Source organism: Artemia sp. Qi Xiang Cuo, chromosome 8 (genome assembly GCF_049724085.1).
Source record: "Artemia sp. Qi Xiang Cuo chromosome 8, ASM4972408v1, whole genome shotgun sequence".
Classification (NCBI taxonomy): Eukaryota; Metazoa; Arthropoda; class Branchiopoda; order Anostraca; family Artemiidae; genus Artemia; species Artemia sp. Qi Xiang Cuo.
In genome coordinates, this window is record NC_142801.1 from 52,645,437 (window position 1) to 52,660,488 (window position 15,052).

The 15,052-nt window shown below is 39.0% G+C and overlaps 1 protein-coding gene across 1 annotated transcript; it reads left to right on the forward strand.

The window, feature by feature from the left end:
- Positions 1 to 2,551: 2,551 nt before the first annotated feature.
- Positions 2,552 to 2,920, forward strand: LOC148949548 (uncharacterized). Its single transcript, XM_089092723.1, has one exon. It carries the CDS (start codon positions 2,552 to 2,554, stop codon positions 2,918 to 2,920), a length of 369 nt encoding a protein of 122 aa, XP_088948849.1.
- Positions 2,921 to 15,052: the final 12,132 nt, after the last annotated feature.

Here is a 15,052-nt window from a genome sequence, read left to right on the forward strand (position 1 = left end):
AAATGAGATCTTCGTTATTTAGAGACGGTAGGAACCACCGTTTTCTTAAAAGTGTGCCAACCATGTTTCGCGCCTTGAGCATCAAAAGTCAATCCACTAGATAAGATAAACTTGAACGTGGCAAATTGGTTTAAACCATCATCCACTACTTCCAAGCAAAAGGAGCATTTTTTATCTTCGTTTCTCATGAAACCTGACATTCTATTTCGGTATGGTAAAATCGTATGTGTCACTTGAAGCATAAGCTCCCTTATTTTTGGCTCCATAGGAACTGAATACAGATGGCTTATTGCACTTTCAAAATTTACAAATGGTTCTTTCTCTTTTACGTGGTACCCACCAGTTTCCTCTTCGGGAGTTAAGAGTCTTTTGATTTCCATTTTATTTTGTTGGCTTTCTGCCATGAGAAGCCCTTTCTGTTGCAACGGCTTCAACATCTGGACTGAATCTCTTATAAAAGCTGGGATATTTGTCTCCGAATTAGTTTGAGTTGGCTCATTTCGTATGGGAAGCAACCAATGCTTGATCTACTTATAAACGTGTTTTTTGTTTGCTTTTAGTAAATTCAAGTCTTATTAGCTATCTATATCAATATCAGGAATGAGCATGATCAAAAATGTTTCGCTAAGGAACTTCAGAAACGACAACAATGATACAATTGGATTTTAGGCAATACGTAGGGTCCAGGGGTGTAGCTAAAGTCTTTTTATTGGGAGTGGGGCAAGAGGGGATGCTATTGAAGCAGGTGCTATTGAAGCGGTAGTAAAGAAAAGTAAAAATTTAAGAAATTGGTGAATCTAATGGTGAATTGGTGAATTTAAAAACATGACGCAATACATTATAAACAATAAACTCGCATTAAACAATCATAAATATAAGTTCTGGTGTTTGGCTTTTACTTAAATTGTGAGCAATGAGTTGCTGCAAATTACAGTGGTATAGCGTAAACAAGCTATCGGATGGGTGAAGGTGAATAGCCCCAAATATTGTGCTATTCATTTGCTCTTAATTTTAAATGGATTTTGACTCTGTATTTTTTGTAATAAATCCGACCGCCACAGCCGGGATACTTACAAGCTCCTCAAGAGAAGAGTAGAGCAAGAGATCAGAAAGGCACTACGTAACCACCTGCGGAAGAAATGCGAAGTACTGTTCAAGAAGGGGAACAGCGGAGCAGTTTTCTAAATAGTACGCGAGTTAAGCCGAAAAAAAGAACTGGAAACATCAGTGATCCTGGATAAAGACGGAAATGAGATTAGTGATTCAAAGATGAAACTTTAAAGATGGAAATAAATCTTTAACGATAAACTGAATCCACCAGTAGCTGCGGATCCTGAAATACTAGCCTGCTTCCCCATACCCTCCCAAGAACTCAGACCACCCCCCCTGCCCCACTTAAGTCAGAAACCGAGTCAGCAATCAAGTCGCTCAAACAAGGAAAAGCCCCTGGCCCAGACGGAGTCACCGCTGAACTCATTAACGTCGGATCGGATGATGTAACTGATCTGTACCACGCCATTGTATCTGCGGTTTGGGAAACCGGCCAAATACCCCGTCAGTGCTGCAAGGCTGCCATTATACCTATTGACAAAAAGGGATAAAAAAAGAGTGTGGAAACTACCGTCCGATCAGCCTCACGAGCCATCAGTCACGTGTCCAGACAAAAGTCCTACCCCAACGCTTACAAGCAACAACTGCCTTTGCCATTGGAGAATATCAGGTCGGTTTCCGCCCTGGAAGATCCACAATTGATCAGATATTCGTCGTTCGACATCTCATGGAACGATGCATCTAATTCAACCAAGAGCTCTTCCAACTATTCGTTGATTTCCGTCAGGCATTTGACCTGATATGGCGCAAAGGACTCTGGCAAATCCTCCTTCACTACTGGATCCCTTATGAGATAGTCCAAGTAATCAAGAGTCTGTACGACTGGTTCCGAGGCCAAGTAATAACCGTTGATGGGCTGTCAGAAGAGTTCACAACTTCGTCAGGACTACTCCAGGGTTGCATCTTATCATCACATCTCTTCAACCTCTTTCTAAATGTCGTTCCGTCACTGATGCAGTCGGGATATTGCGCAACAATAGGAGGGCTACTGATAGACAACCTTGCCTACGCTGATGATATTGTTGAGCTAGCCAACTCTACACAAGAACTGCAGGTACAAACTAATAAACTCTACAACACCACAAAGCCGTTTGGGATGGAGATCAATGCCAGCAAGACTAAAGTCATGGTAACTACGAGACGTAAACTATACAACCCGCCCATTATCACCATAGGTGGGAGACAGGTTGAAACAGTTGACCACTTCCTGTACCTTGGTAGCTTACTCTCCTCAGATAATTGTCATAGCTCTGACGTGAAAAGTCGACTTGCACTTGCTAACTCTAGCTTCTGAAGACTAGCCAAACTCTGGAGAAGCAACCACCTAACCAACAAACTCAAAATGCACCTATTCGACAGTTTCGTAATCCCCATATTTATTTATGGATGCGAAACATGAACTCTGAAAACCGAAGACGAAAGAAAACTTCTAGCTTTTGAGATGAGATGCCTCTGTCGCATTGCTAGAATCAAATACACTGACCGAATCACAAATGTGGAAGTACGCCAAAGGCTCCAGTTCACTGAAACCATTCTAGGTAAAATCAAGGAGCAACAACTGCGCTGGTTCGGCCACGTCAAGCAAATGGAGCCAAGCCGCCTCCCGAAAGTGACCCTTGAAGGATCCCTCCATGGCCATCGTCCACGAGGCAGACAACGAAAACGATGGATGGAGAACTTCCACTTCGACAATGTCAAGATAGCCCAGTTGTCACGTATTGCACCAGATAGAGCAACGTACCGAACCCTTACGCATGAGCTAGCAAGAGGAGTGGCCCCAAAACGTCCCATGAGGATGGCCGGAACCTAAGTAAGTACGTAAGTAAGTAAAAGAGCAAAGATCTCACTGGTAACTCCGGCGAAGCATGTTCTTGGGATGACTCTCCTTCTCGATCCTATAGGTTACCACTGGAAGATTGCCTTGGGTCCATCATTTCCAAAAGATGGCCAAGATGTTGCCATCAAAATTGGCGGATGATATTTGTCACAAGAGGCTGGTTAGTCATTTTTTAGATCTCAAGAATTGAGACTCAATATTTGAAGTGCATATTAAGATTCTTTGGAGACATACGTTTTCAAAGACTACATTCTGGCTCTACATTAACATGCCGTGATTTGGCTAAGCAGGTCAGAATGGACAAAATAGTTTGATGAAGCGTTTCAATTTTTTTTGTGTATTTCTCATGGCCTCTACTCTCCCCTTCCCCTTGACCAATTCTATGGTTAGGATGATTAGAAAACGTTTAGCGTATGTCCCCGGCCCAACTACCCAAAATAACCTTTGAAGGATGGTCATCTTAAAGGAAGGAAGAGTCTACTGTGTTTGCCTCGGTGGTACCGGAACCATAGAATCGTTTCTAAATTTGACATTGTTGATGTGCCCTCGGGACTGAAAGAAATATCTGCATATCTATGTTTTAAAACTCAGCAAATAATGGGTGTTTTTGACCCTCTTTGGCCATTTTTCGAATTGAGTTCATTTATTTATAATGTATTATAGAATTTTGTGTCTAAGTTTTTTTTACCCCACAGTTTTCGATTATATTTTGTGGGTTATAAATAAATATTATTATATTATTATTATAATTAATGTCTTCATAGTTTTATTAGAGCCATATAGGACGTAAAAAGAAAAACGCAATGTTATTACGTTAGCTCTAATGATATCGGTATGTTATGACGTCACTACATAAAAGATCGATATAGTTCATTATTCAAGGGATTTGATGTTTTTCAAAATCACCATGGTTGTTTTGGCTATATACGTATAGTTTTAATGTGAACGGTAAAAATAGTTCCCATTCATGAACCACGTGTTTTGCTAATCTGCATGCGTGCTTTAATAACGATAAACTTTTCAGATATTTTTATGACGCATTAGACACCACAAACACAAAGGTATATATAAATTAAAAGTTGCCACAGTACAGTGGAGCAAGAGCTCTCCTTCGGTGCTGAAGGATTCGAGTTCAACGCTCTCTGTGGCAACGTGTGCTTCGGCCTTAAATCCCAAACCGGATACTTTAATCCAATAGTGCTTTCTGTAGCTTCACAAGATGGTGAAAGATCTTTGTCCCCTTTTTTGGTGGATCACTTCTTTGACAAAAAGGTTTATAGTGTTTGTTTTCCATGTTTTTTTTATAATCTTCAATTTGTAATTTGTAAAGTTTTTTTTGGAATTAAGGAATTTTGTTGGAACTTAGGAACTAAGTTCAAATATTAAAAGTAGTTACTGTTTAATGACTTGTAGTTCCAACATCTTTTTGACTTTATTATGACAGATTAAATATTCTTTTGCATTTGTCTGTTTAAAATACAGCCAACTATTTTTTCATAAGACCACTACCTTGTTCTGAAAATTAATTATGACTTAAGGGTAATTATATTATAAAACCTATAAAACCCCTTCAATATTCCCTACAGTGTGATATTCGTACCCTTTAAAATCCCTTTGTGCATGTCAAACTCCACAGATAGTTTTTTTCTAGCCCCACACTTTCAAAATTTCTATGATAGGTGGAACGGATAAATATGAAAAAGGGATTAAACCTCTGACCTTCTAACATGTGGAAGAATTTAGTTTTGTGGAGGATTCTATAATAGACAATGGTTATTGATTATTGCAAAGCTGAGTACCGGTTATTAGGATGAAGGTCAGTTCTTTTTTTGTAGGGAGGGGGTTTCTAAGGTCTTAAAAAGAGTTTTTTTTTTTTTTTTGTCTATCAGTTTCAAAGTCTCTATGATAGCTGATTTAAGTAAATATGCAGGCGGGGGGGGGGGGTGGTTAAAATCTCAATTCCTAACATTTGGAGAATTTTTTTTTTTGAAAAGCGGGCAATTCGGGCGCTGAGATTGTTGGATGTTTTTTGAGTTGTTGAAGTCACGCATTGTAATTTTGAGGTGGGTGACTGAATTTAGTTTTTATTTTATTGATATTTTTTGCTGGTATTTTCTTCTCTCCTGTTCTTTTCTGGCCATTTGCCTTACGAGGGAAAACAAATTGAAGTTATTGTTTTGTTGTTGATGTAACTTTAATGTTAATTAAAGAACTCAGTATCACAATTAGAGGAGATAATTTTAAGTTTTAGTCACAGATAACAGCATTACCAAGATACTGCCTCCCCAAAATGCAACGCCTTTCAAAGTCAGCAGGCCTGATTCCCTTAAGTATATTTGGAGTGAGTTCTATAAGGTGGGCAAATAGAAAAGGCAGTATCACTATCAAATAGCATAAAGACTCATATCACATCCAGACTCACTGTTATCAAAACCCTGGTAAGGGTTTAAAAACCCTTCCGATCCCTCTCTTGAGAACACTACAAGAGTTGGTGCAATTATTTGCAATTGGCTTGTTCAATAACAATTTTTTGACCCACACTAATTATATCTGATAAAACAAGAGACGGGAGAGCTAGTCATAACCCTTTTCAAGAACCTCATGAACTTGCCCTATATAAGAATCATTTCAAAAATTCAGAGAAACAGATGAAAAAGAAAAATTTGGATATTAACCATTTTGATGAGTATTCTTGGGCATGGAAGTATGTGAAAGCATAACCTTGTCTGCACGTAATCCATTGGTCAAGCCAACATAATTGGACATGGTTTTTAAGGCTAATCGAGACTTCCAAATTGAAGCAATTGCCCAAATCAAAGCAGGATTCATCTTTAGAGATTCTTTTTTTAATTTGCCAAATTATTGGGATAAAAATCTGTCAGAGAGCAGGGCTTTAGAACTCAATCAATATCACTCAAGAAATTTAGCGTTCCCAGATGAGATAAAACAAAGATCTATAGAAACTGGAGATGCCTGGCCATGATTGATCTCCTGGAAAATCTGAATCCTGAACATGGGCCAGCTAAAGAATACTTGGAATGTATATTAAATGCGAAGAATACTGGTGGATATGTTCGTTTCCTCCATTTTAAAACACGGAAGATCTTATTAGACCTTTTTAGACCTTATCCATGATTTGGGTCTTCAGACAACATTCGTAAAATACATCTCCAGGGCTGTCCATTGTTCTAACAATCAAGTAAAAGTCTAGCTGGAGATCTAAAATTGTTTTTCCAGATTTTGGCGATTAAAAATACTTGATGAGCCTAACAGATAAGTTTGTGCAGATATGGTTTAAAAAAACAAAGCTGGATTGCTTTTCCATTGCCCAGTTTTCCACCTCATTTTACCAGAAAAGAGTGAGGCTGGATGTGATATGACCTTTTGAGCAATTTGATAGTGACTCTGCTTGCTCTATTTGCGTTATCTTAAAGAGCAATTGCACGTCACTGCCTGTATTTTTTGCTATCATTCCACATATATTTTGGGAGCCATGCTTGCAAAGTTTGAAAGGCGTTGCATTTCGGGGAGGCAGTGTCTTGGTAATGCTGTTATCCGTGACAAAAACTTTGATTTATCTCCTTTAATTATAATACTGAGTTATTTTAATTAGCATTAAAATTACAACAAGAGCAAAACAACAACTTCAGTATAGTTTCCCCCATAAGGCAAATTACCAGGAAAGAACAGTAGAAAAGAAAATACCCCCAAAAAAATATGAAAAAAGAAAGACTAAATTCAGTCTACCTAAAAATTACATGCTAGGCAGGGGGGGGGGTAATGCGCGACTTCAACCACTCAAATAAACATCTAACACTCTCAGCACCCGTAGTGTACGCTTTTCAATATGAATTTCTCCAAATGTTAGGAGTTGAGAGTTTAAACCACCTTTGATATTTATTTCAAGCAGCTATCATAGAGACTTTGAAAGTGATGGCCTAAAAATACAAACACTTTTTATTACCTTAACAGCCCCCACCCTACAAAAATAGAAGTGACATTCATCCTAATAACCGGTACTCAGCTTCGCAATAATTAATAACCATTGTATGTTATAGAATCCTCCACAAAACTAAATTCTTCCACATGTTAGGAGGTCAGAGGTTAAATCCCTTCTTCATATTTATCAGTCCCACCTATCATAGAAATTTTGAAAGTGTGAGCCTAGAAAAAAAATTCTGGGCAGTTTGGCAAGCACAAAGAGATTTAAAAGGGAACGAAAATGACACTATAAGGAATATTGAAGGGTTTTTATAGGTATTATAATATAATTCCCCTTAAGTCATAATTAATTTTCAGAACAAGTTAATGGTTTTATGAAAAAAGCGTTGACTGTTTTTCAAACTGACAAATACAAAAGAATGTTTAATAAAGATATTGGAACTACAAGTCATTAAACAGTAACTACTTTTAATATTTGAACTTAGTTCCTAAGTTCCGACAAAATTCCTTAATTAAAAAAAAAGGTAAAAATTACAAATTTAAGAAAATGCAAAAAACCATGGAAAACAAAAACTATATTACCTTTTTGTCAAAGAAGGGATCCAGCGAAAAAGTGGACACAGATCCTTCACCATCTTTTGAAGCTACATAAAGCACTACTGGATAAGGTTTGGGATTCAAGGCCGAAGCATTCCAAACTACCATTCCGAACGAACTACTCATTGCCACAGAGTGCGTTCAACTTTAATCCTTCAGCACCGAAGGAGACCTCTTGATCCACTGTACAGTGGCAACTTCTAATTTATATATACCTTATGTTTTTGGTGTCTAAGGCGTCATTAGAAATTTCTGAAAAGTTTATCGTTATTAAAGCATGCAGGCGGATTAGCAAAACACGTGATTCATGAATGGTAACTATTTTTACCGTTCACCTTAAAACTATATGTATATAACCAAAACAACTATGGTGATTTTGAAAAACATCAAATCCCTCGAATCATGAACTATATCGATCTTTTATGTTATGACGTCATAACATACCGATGTCATCAGAGCTAACGCAATAATAGCGTTTTTCTTTTTACATCCTATATGGCTCTAATAAAACTATTACGACATTCATAATAATAATAAAATAATAATATTTATTTAAAACCTACAAAATACAATGGAAAAACTGTGGGATGAAAAAAAAAACATAAATACACAATTCAATAATACAACATAAATAAATTAAGTCAATTCAAAATATGGCCAGAGAAGGTCAAAAACACCAATCATTTGCTGAGTTTTAAAACATAGATCTGCATATATTTGTTTTTCTTTTCCCAAGGGCACTTCATATGGAAGGGGCCGTCGTAAAAACTTCAAAGGGGGCTCATTCAATTGGAAATCGAGAGTTCTAGTGCCCTTTTTAAGGATCAAAAGTGATTGGAAGGCAACGAACACCCCTTCCACGCCCACTATTTCCCCAAACACATCCAATCAAAATTTTGAGATAGCCATTTTATTCTAAGTAGTTGATTTCCAAATAGAAATTATGTTTTTGAGGAGGACACTCCCTCACAGCCCTCAGGGCAAGGATTGTAAGTTATGCCCTGGGAGCATGTAAGCTTTTTAAAGAAATTTTTATTTAGCAATTTAAAGTTAGCAATTTTTATTTATCAATGTTTGAATAAGTGTTTACCGGAGGTATTTTGGGAAATTTTTAAAGCTAACTCATCTTATCACTGTTATGAGACTAGAAATACGAATGACTTTGCATCGGAGCTCCGGAATACTCAACGTACTGCGTTTCTGCTTCGTTTTGCGGGACCAGGTGGTGGAATTCCCTCCCGAATGCTGTTAGACAAGTTGAAAATGTAAGCCAGCTCAAGAGTAGATTGATGCGTTGCCTTTTCGGTTATAATCTCAATGATTAGAATTTTGAATTTGATTAATGTTTCGTATGAAAATTGTTTGGACAGATAATGGTCGCACTTTCGCGAAATAACCCAGCCAAAGCGCACGGATTCGGCTCTATAGCCTAGCTGATACTTTTTGATTTTTTAATAGTTTTTTTTTTTAGTTGTATCTAATTTTTTTTTTATTTTTTTTTTTTTTTTTGAGTGGATGTTTTAAGGATGATATGGGATATTTAGCATTTTCGATTTCTATAGTTTAATCCTTTTAGAGTAGGAGATGTTGTTTTTGTTGATTTAGTTCAAATGCTGATTTTCCCCCATAAAGAGATAGTTTTTATGTGGATGTAGAACTTTATAATAATGGATTTGCAGCCATCGTAAACAAACCTTCGGGTTTTTGTAGATGTCTGCTGTAAATTTGTTTGTATTTTTTTCATGCTAAATAAATTAATTTGAATTTGACAAAAAAAAAATTGAATTTGAAATTTTGAAAAAATTTGAATTTTGGCTGGTGCCCTTTTTAATTGTCGAAAGTGAATGGAGGGCAACTAACCTCCCTCTCACGCAAACCTTTTCCCCAAACATCCAAATAAAATTTTGAGATAGCCATTTAGTTCGAAGTGGTTGAAAATTCTTGAAATTAGGTCTTTGAGGATGACAACCCCCCACGGTCCTCAGGGCAAGGGTTGTAAGTTATGCCCTGGGGGCACATAAGGTTCTTATAGAAAGCCTTGTCGTAGAAACTTCAAAAAGAGTTCATTCAATTTGAAATTCAAAGGGCTAATGCTCTTTTTTATAGTCAAAAGTGATTGGAGGGCAACTAACACCCCTCACACGCCCACCTTTTCTCCAAACACATCCAGTCAAAATTTTTGGATAGCCATTTTGTTCAACGTGGTTGAAAATTCTGTAAATTAGGTCTGTAAGGATGACAGCCCCCAAACAACCCTCTGGGTAAGCGTTGTAAATTATGCCTTGGGGGCATATACGGTTTTGTATAGAAAGTGTTCTCGAACAAACTTCAAAAAGGGTTCTATCGGTTGGAAATTTAAATGGCTAGTGCCCTTTTTAATAATCGAAAGTGATTGGAAGGCAACTAACATCCCTTCCACGCCCACCATTTCCACAAACACATCCAATCAAAATTTTGATATAGACATTTTGTTCAACGTAGTTGAAAGTTCTGGAAATTATATCTTTGAGCATGTCATCCCCCCCCAAAGGTCCCCCCCAGAGCAAAGGTTATAAGCTAAGCCCTGGGGGCATATATGGTTCTTATGGAAGGAGTGCTCGTATAAACTTCGAAGAGGGCTCATTTGATTGGAAATTGAAATTTCTAGTTCACTTTTTAAGCGTCAAAAGATATCGGAGGGTAACCAGCCCCTCCAGGCCCATTTTTCCCCAATGCATCCGATAAAAATTTTAAGATAGCTATTTTGTTAAAAATAGTTTAAAGATCATGTAACAAAACCTCCAGGATTGAAACAACCCCCCTGGGCCCGGGGGTAGGCGTTTTAAGTTATGGCCTGGGGATATATATGGTTCTTATGGAAGGGATGATCGTATAAAATTCAAAGAGGGCTCATTTAATTGGAAATTGAAAGTTCTAGTTCACTTTTTAAGATTAAAAAGATATTGGATTGCACTTAGCCCCCCCCCCTCTTCCACGCCCTTTTTCTCAAACCCATCTGATAAGAACTTTGAGATAGCCATTTTTTTAAAGATTGTTCAAAGACCATATAACGAAAACTCCGGGGTCGACACAGCCCCCCAGGGCCCGAAGGCAGGCGTTGTAAGTTATGCCCTGGGGGTATATATGGTTCTTATGGAGGGGATTCTCGTAAAAAATTCAGAAAGGGCTAACTTGATTGGAAATTGAAAGTTCTAGTTCAGGTTTTGAGAGTCAAAAGAGATTGGAGGGCAACTAGCCCCCCCCCCCTACGCCCCAAATGTATCCTTCCCAAATGTATCCAATAAAAATTTGGGAATTAGACTATGTTGAACAAAATGGTTATCTCATAATTTTGATTTGATGTATATGGTAAATGGTGGGTGTGAGAGGGGGGTTAGTTGCCCTCCGGTCACTTTCGACTATTAAATAGGGCACTAGCCTTTTCAATTTCCAATTGATGAGCCCTCTTTGAAGTTTCTACAAAAAGCTTTCTATAAAAAACCTTATATGCCCCCAGGGCATAACTGACAACCCTTACACTGAGGGCTGTGGGGGGATGTCATCCTCAAAAGACCTAATTTCCAGAAGTTTCAACTACGTTGAAGAATGAAGCTTTCTTAAAATTTTGGACTGGATGTAATTGGGGAAATGGTGAGCGTAAGAGGGGGTTAGTTGCCCTCCAATCACTTTCGACTATTTAAAAGGGCACTAGCCCTTTCAATTTCCAATCAAATGAGCTCTTTTTAAAATTTCTACGTCAACACTTCCTATAAAAATGTTATATGCCCCCAGGGCATAGCTTACAAGCCTTGCCCTTAAGGCTATGAGGGTGTTTATCATCCTCAAAACCTTATTTCCAGAATTTTCGACTACGTTGAACAAAATGGCTAACTCTAAATACTGTGTGGCTGGAATTGGGCAAATGGTGGGCTTGAGAGGGGGTTAGTTGCCTTACAGTCACTTTCAACTATTAAAAAGGGCACTAGCCCTTTTAATTTCCAATCGAAAGAGCTCTTTTTGAAGTTTCTACGACAACACTTTCTATAAAAAAAAACTATATGCCCCCAGTGCAAAACTTATAACCCTTGTCCTGAGGGTTGTGGGGGGTTGTCAGCATCAATGACCTAACTTCCGGATTTTTTAACTACGTTGAACAAAATGGCTATCTCAAAATTTTGATTCGATGTGTTTGGGGAAATGGTGGGCGTAAGGGGGGGTTTCTCTCCAATCTCTTTTGACTATTAAAAAGGGCACTAGCCCTTTGAATTTCCAATCGAATGAGCCACTTTTGAAGTTTTTACGACAATGCTCTCTATAAAATCTTATATGCCCCCAGGGCATAACTTACAACTCTTGCCCTGAGGGCTGTGGGGGAGTGTCCTCCTCAAAGACATATTTACTACATCTTTTAACTATGTTGAACAAAATGGCTATCTCAAAATTTTGATTGGATGTTTTTGGGGAAATGGTGGGCGTGGAAGGGGTGTTAGTTGCCTTCCAATCACTTTCGGCTATTAAAAAGGGCACAAGCCCTTCCAATTTCCAATCGAATGAGCCCTTTTCGAAGATTCTACAACAATGCTTTGGATATGAAGTGTTCTGGTCTAAACATAGAAAATACGATGTGCCAACACCGTTCTTTACTAAGGCAGCCCTATTACGCTACCTATGATGAAATATAACCCTATGTAACGTTTTATACACTTTAACGTGGTGTGTGTGGATATGACATTACCACTGCATACTTGCCAGGTGTGGGTTGTGGTTTTAGTAAAAAGATCTATCACAAACAGTAGGTGGAAAAAATGAGATCTTCGTTATTTAGAGACGGTAGGAACCACCGCTTTCTTAAAGGTGTGCCAGCCAAGTTTTGCGCCTTGAGCATCAAAAGTCAATCCACTAGATAAGATAAACTTGAACTTGGCAAACTGGTCTAAACCATCATCCACTACTTCCAAACAAAAGGAGCATTTCTTATCTTCGTTTCTCAAGAAACCTGACATTCTATTTCGGTATGGTAAAATCATATGTGTCACTTGAACCATAAGCTCCTTTACTTTTGGCTCCATAGGAACTGAATACAGATGGCTTATTGCACTTTCAAAATTTACAAATGGATCTTTTTCTTTTACGTGGTACCCACCAGTTTCCACTTCGGGAGTTAAGAGTCTGCTGATTTCCATTTTATTTTGTTGGCTTTCTGCCATGAGAAGCCCTTTCTGTTGCAACGGCTTAAAAATGTTTCGCTAAAGAACTTCAGAAACGACAACAATGATACAATTGGATTTTAGTCAATACATAGGGTCCAGGGGCATAGCTAAAGTCTTTTTATCGGGAGGGGGGCAAGAGGGGATGCTATTGAAGCAGGTGCTATTTAAGCGGTAGTAAAGAAAAGTAAAAATTTTACAAATTGGTGAATCTAATGGTGAATTGGTGAATATAAAAACATGACGCAATACATTATAAACAATAAACTCGCATTAAACAATCATAAATATAAGTTCTGGTGTTTTACTTTTACTTAAATTGTGAGCAATGAGCTGCTGCAAATCACAGTGGTATAGCGTAAACAAGCTTTCGGATGGGTGAAGGTGAACAGCCCCAAGTATTGTGCTATTCATTTGCTCTTAATTTTAAATGGATATTGACTCTGTATTTTATGTAATAAATCCGACCGCCACAGCCGGGATACTTACAAGCTCCTCAAGAGAAGAGTAGAGCGAGAGATCAGAAAGGCACTACGTAACCACCTGCGGAAGAACTGCGAAGTACTGTTCAAGAAGGGGAACAGTGGAGCAGTTTTCTGAATGGTACGCGAGTTAATCCGAAAAAAAGAACCGAAAACATCAGTGATCCTGGACAAAGACGGAAATGAGATTAGCGATTCAAAGATGAAACTTGAAAGATGGAAAGAATTCTTTAACGATAAACTGAATCCACCAGTAGCTGCGGATCCTGAAATACTAACCCACTTCCTCATACCCGACCAAGAACTCAGACCACCAACCCCACTCAAGTCAGAAACCGATTCAGCAATCAAGTCGCTCAAACATGGAAAAGCCCCTGGCCCGGACGGAGTCACCGCTGAACTCATTAACGTCGGATCGGATGATGTAACTGATCTGTACCACGCCATTGTATCTGCGGTGTGGGAAACCGGCCACGTACCCCGTCAATGGTGCAAGGCTGCCATTGTACCTATTCACAAAAAGGGGTCAAAGAAAGAGTGCAGAAACTACCGTCCGATCAGCCTCACGAGCCATCAGTCACGTGTCCTGACAAAAGTCCTACCCCAACGCTTACAAGCAACAACTGCCTTTGCCATTGGAGAATATCAGGTCGGTTTTCGCCCTGGAAGATCCACAATCGATCAGATATTCGTCGTTCGACAACTCATGGAACGATAAATCTAATTCAACCAAGAACTCTACCAACTAGTCCTTGAGTTCCGTCAGGCATTTGACCTGATATGGCGCGACGGACTCTGGCAAATCCTCCTTTACTACGGGATCCCTTAGGAGATTGTCCAAGTAATCAAGAGTCTGTACGACCGGTTCCGAGGCGAAGTAGTAACCATTGATGGGATGTCAGAAGAGTTAACAATTTCGTCTGGACTACTCCAGGGTTGGATATTATCACCACATCTCTTCAACCTTATTCTAAATGTTCTTTTGTCACTGATGCAGTCGGAATATTGCGCAAAAATAGGAGGGCTGCTGATAGACAACCTTGCCTACGCTGATGATATTGTTGAGCTAGCCAACTCTACACAAGAATTGTAGGTAAAAGCTGATAAACTCTACGACACCACAAAGCCGTTTGGGATGGAGATCAATGCCAGATAGACTAAAGTCATGGTAACTACAAGACGTGGACTCTACAACCCGCCCATTATCACCATAGGTGGGAGACAGGTTGAAACAGTTGACCAATTCCTGTACCTTGGTAGCTTACTCTCCTCAGATAATTCTCATAGCTCTGACGTGAAAAGTCGACTTGCACTTGCTAACTCTATTTTCTGAAGACTAGCCAAACTCTGGAAAAGCAACCACCTAACCAACAAACTCAAAATGCACCTATTCGACAGTTTTGTAATCCCCATATTTATTTATGGATGCGAAACATGGACTCTAAAAACCAAAGACGAAAGAAAACTTCTAGCTTTTGAGATGAGATGCCTCCGTCACATTGCTAGAATCAAATACACTGACCGAATCACAAATGTGGAAGTACGCCAAAGGCTCCAGTCCACTTAAACCATTCTAAGTAAAATCAAGGAGCAACAACTGCGCTGGTTCGGCCACGTCAAGCAAATGAAGCCAAGCCACCTCCCGAAAGTCGGTCTTGAAGGATCCTTCCATGGCCTTCGTCCACGAGGCAGACCACGAAAACGATGGATGGAGAACTTCCACTTCGACAATGTCAAGATAGCCCAGTTGTCACGTATCGCACCAGATAGAGCAACGTACCGAGCCCTTACGCATGAGCTAGAAAGAGGAGTGGCCCCAAAACATCCCACGAGGATGGCCGGGACCTAAGTAAGTAGTAAGTAAGTAAAAGAGCAAAGATCTCACTGGTAGCTCCGGC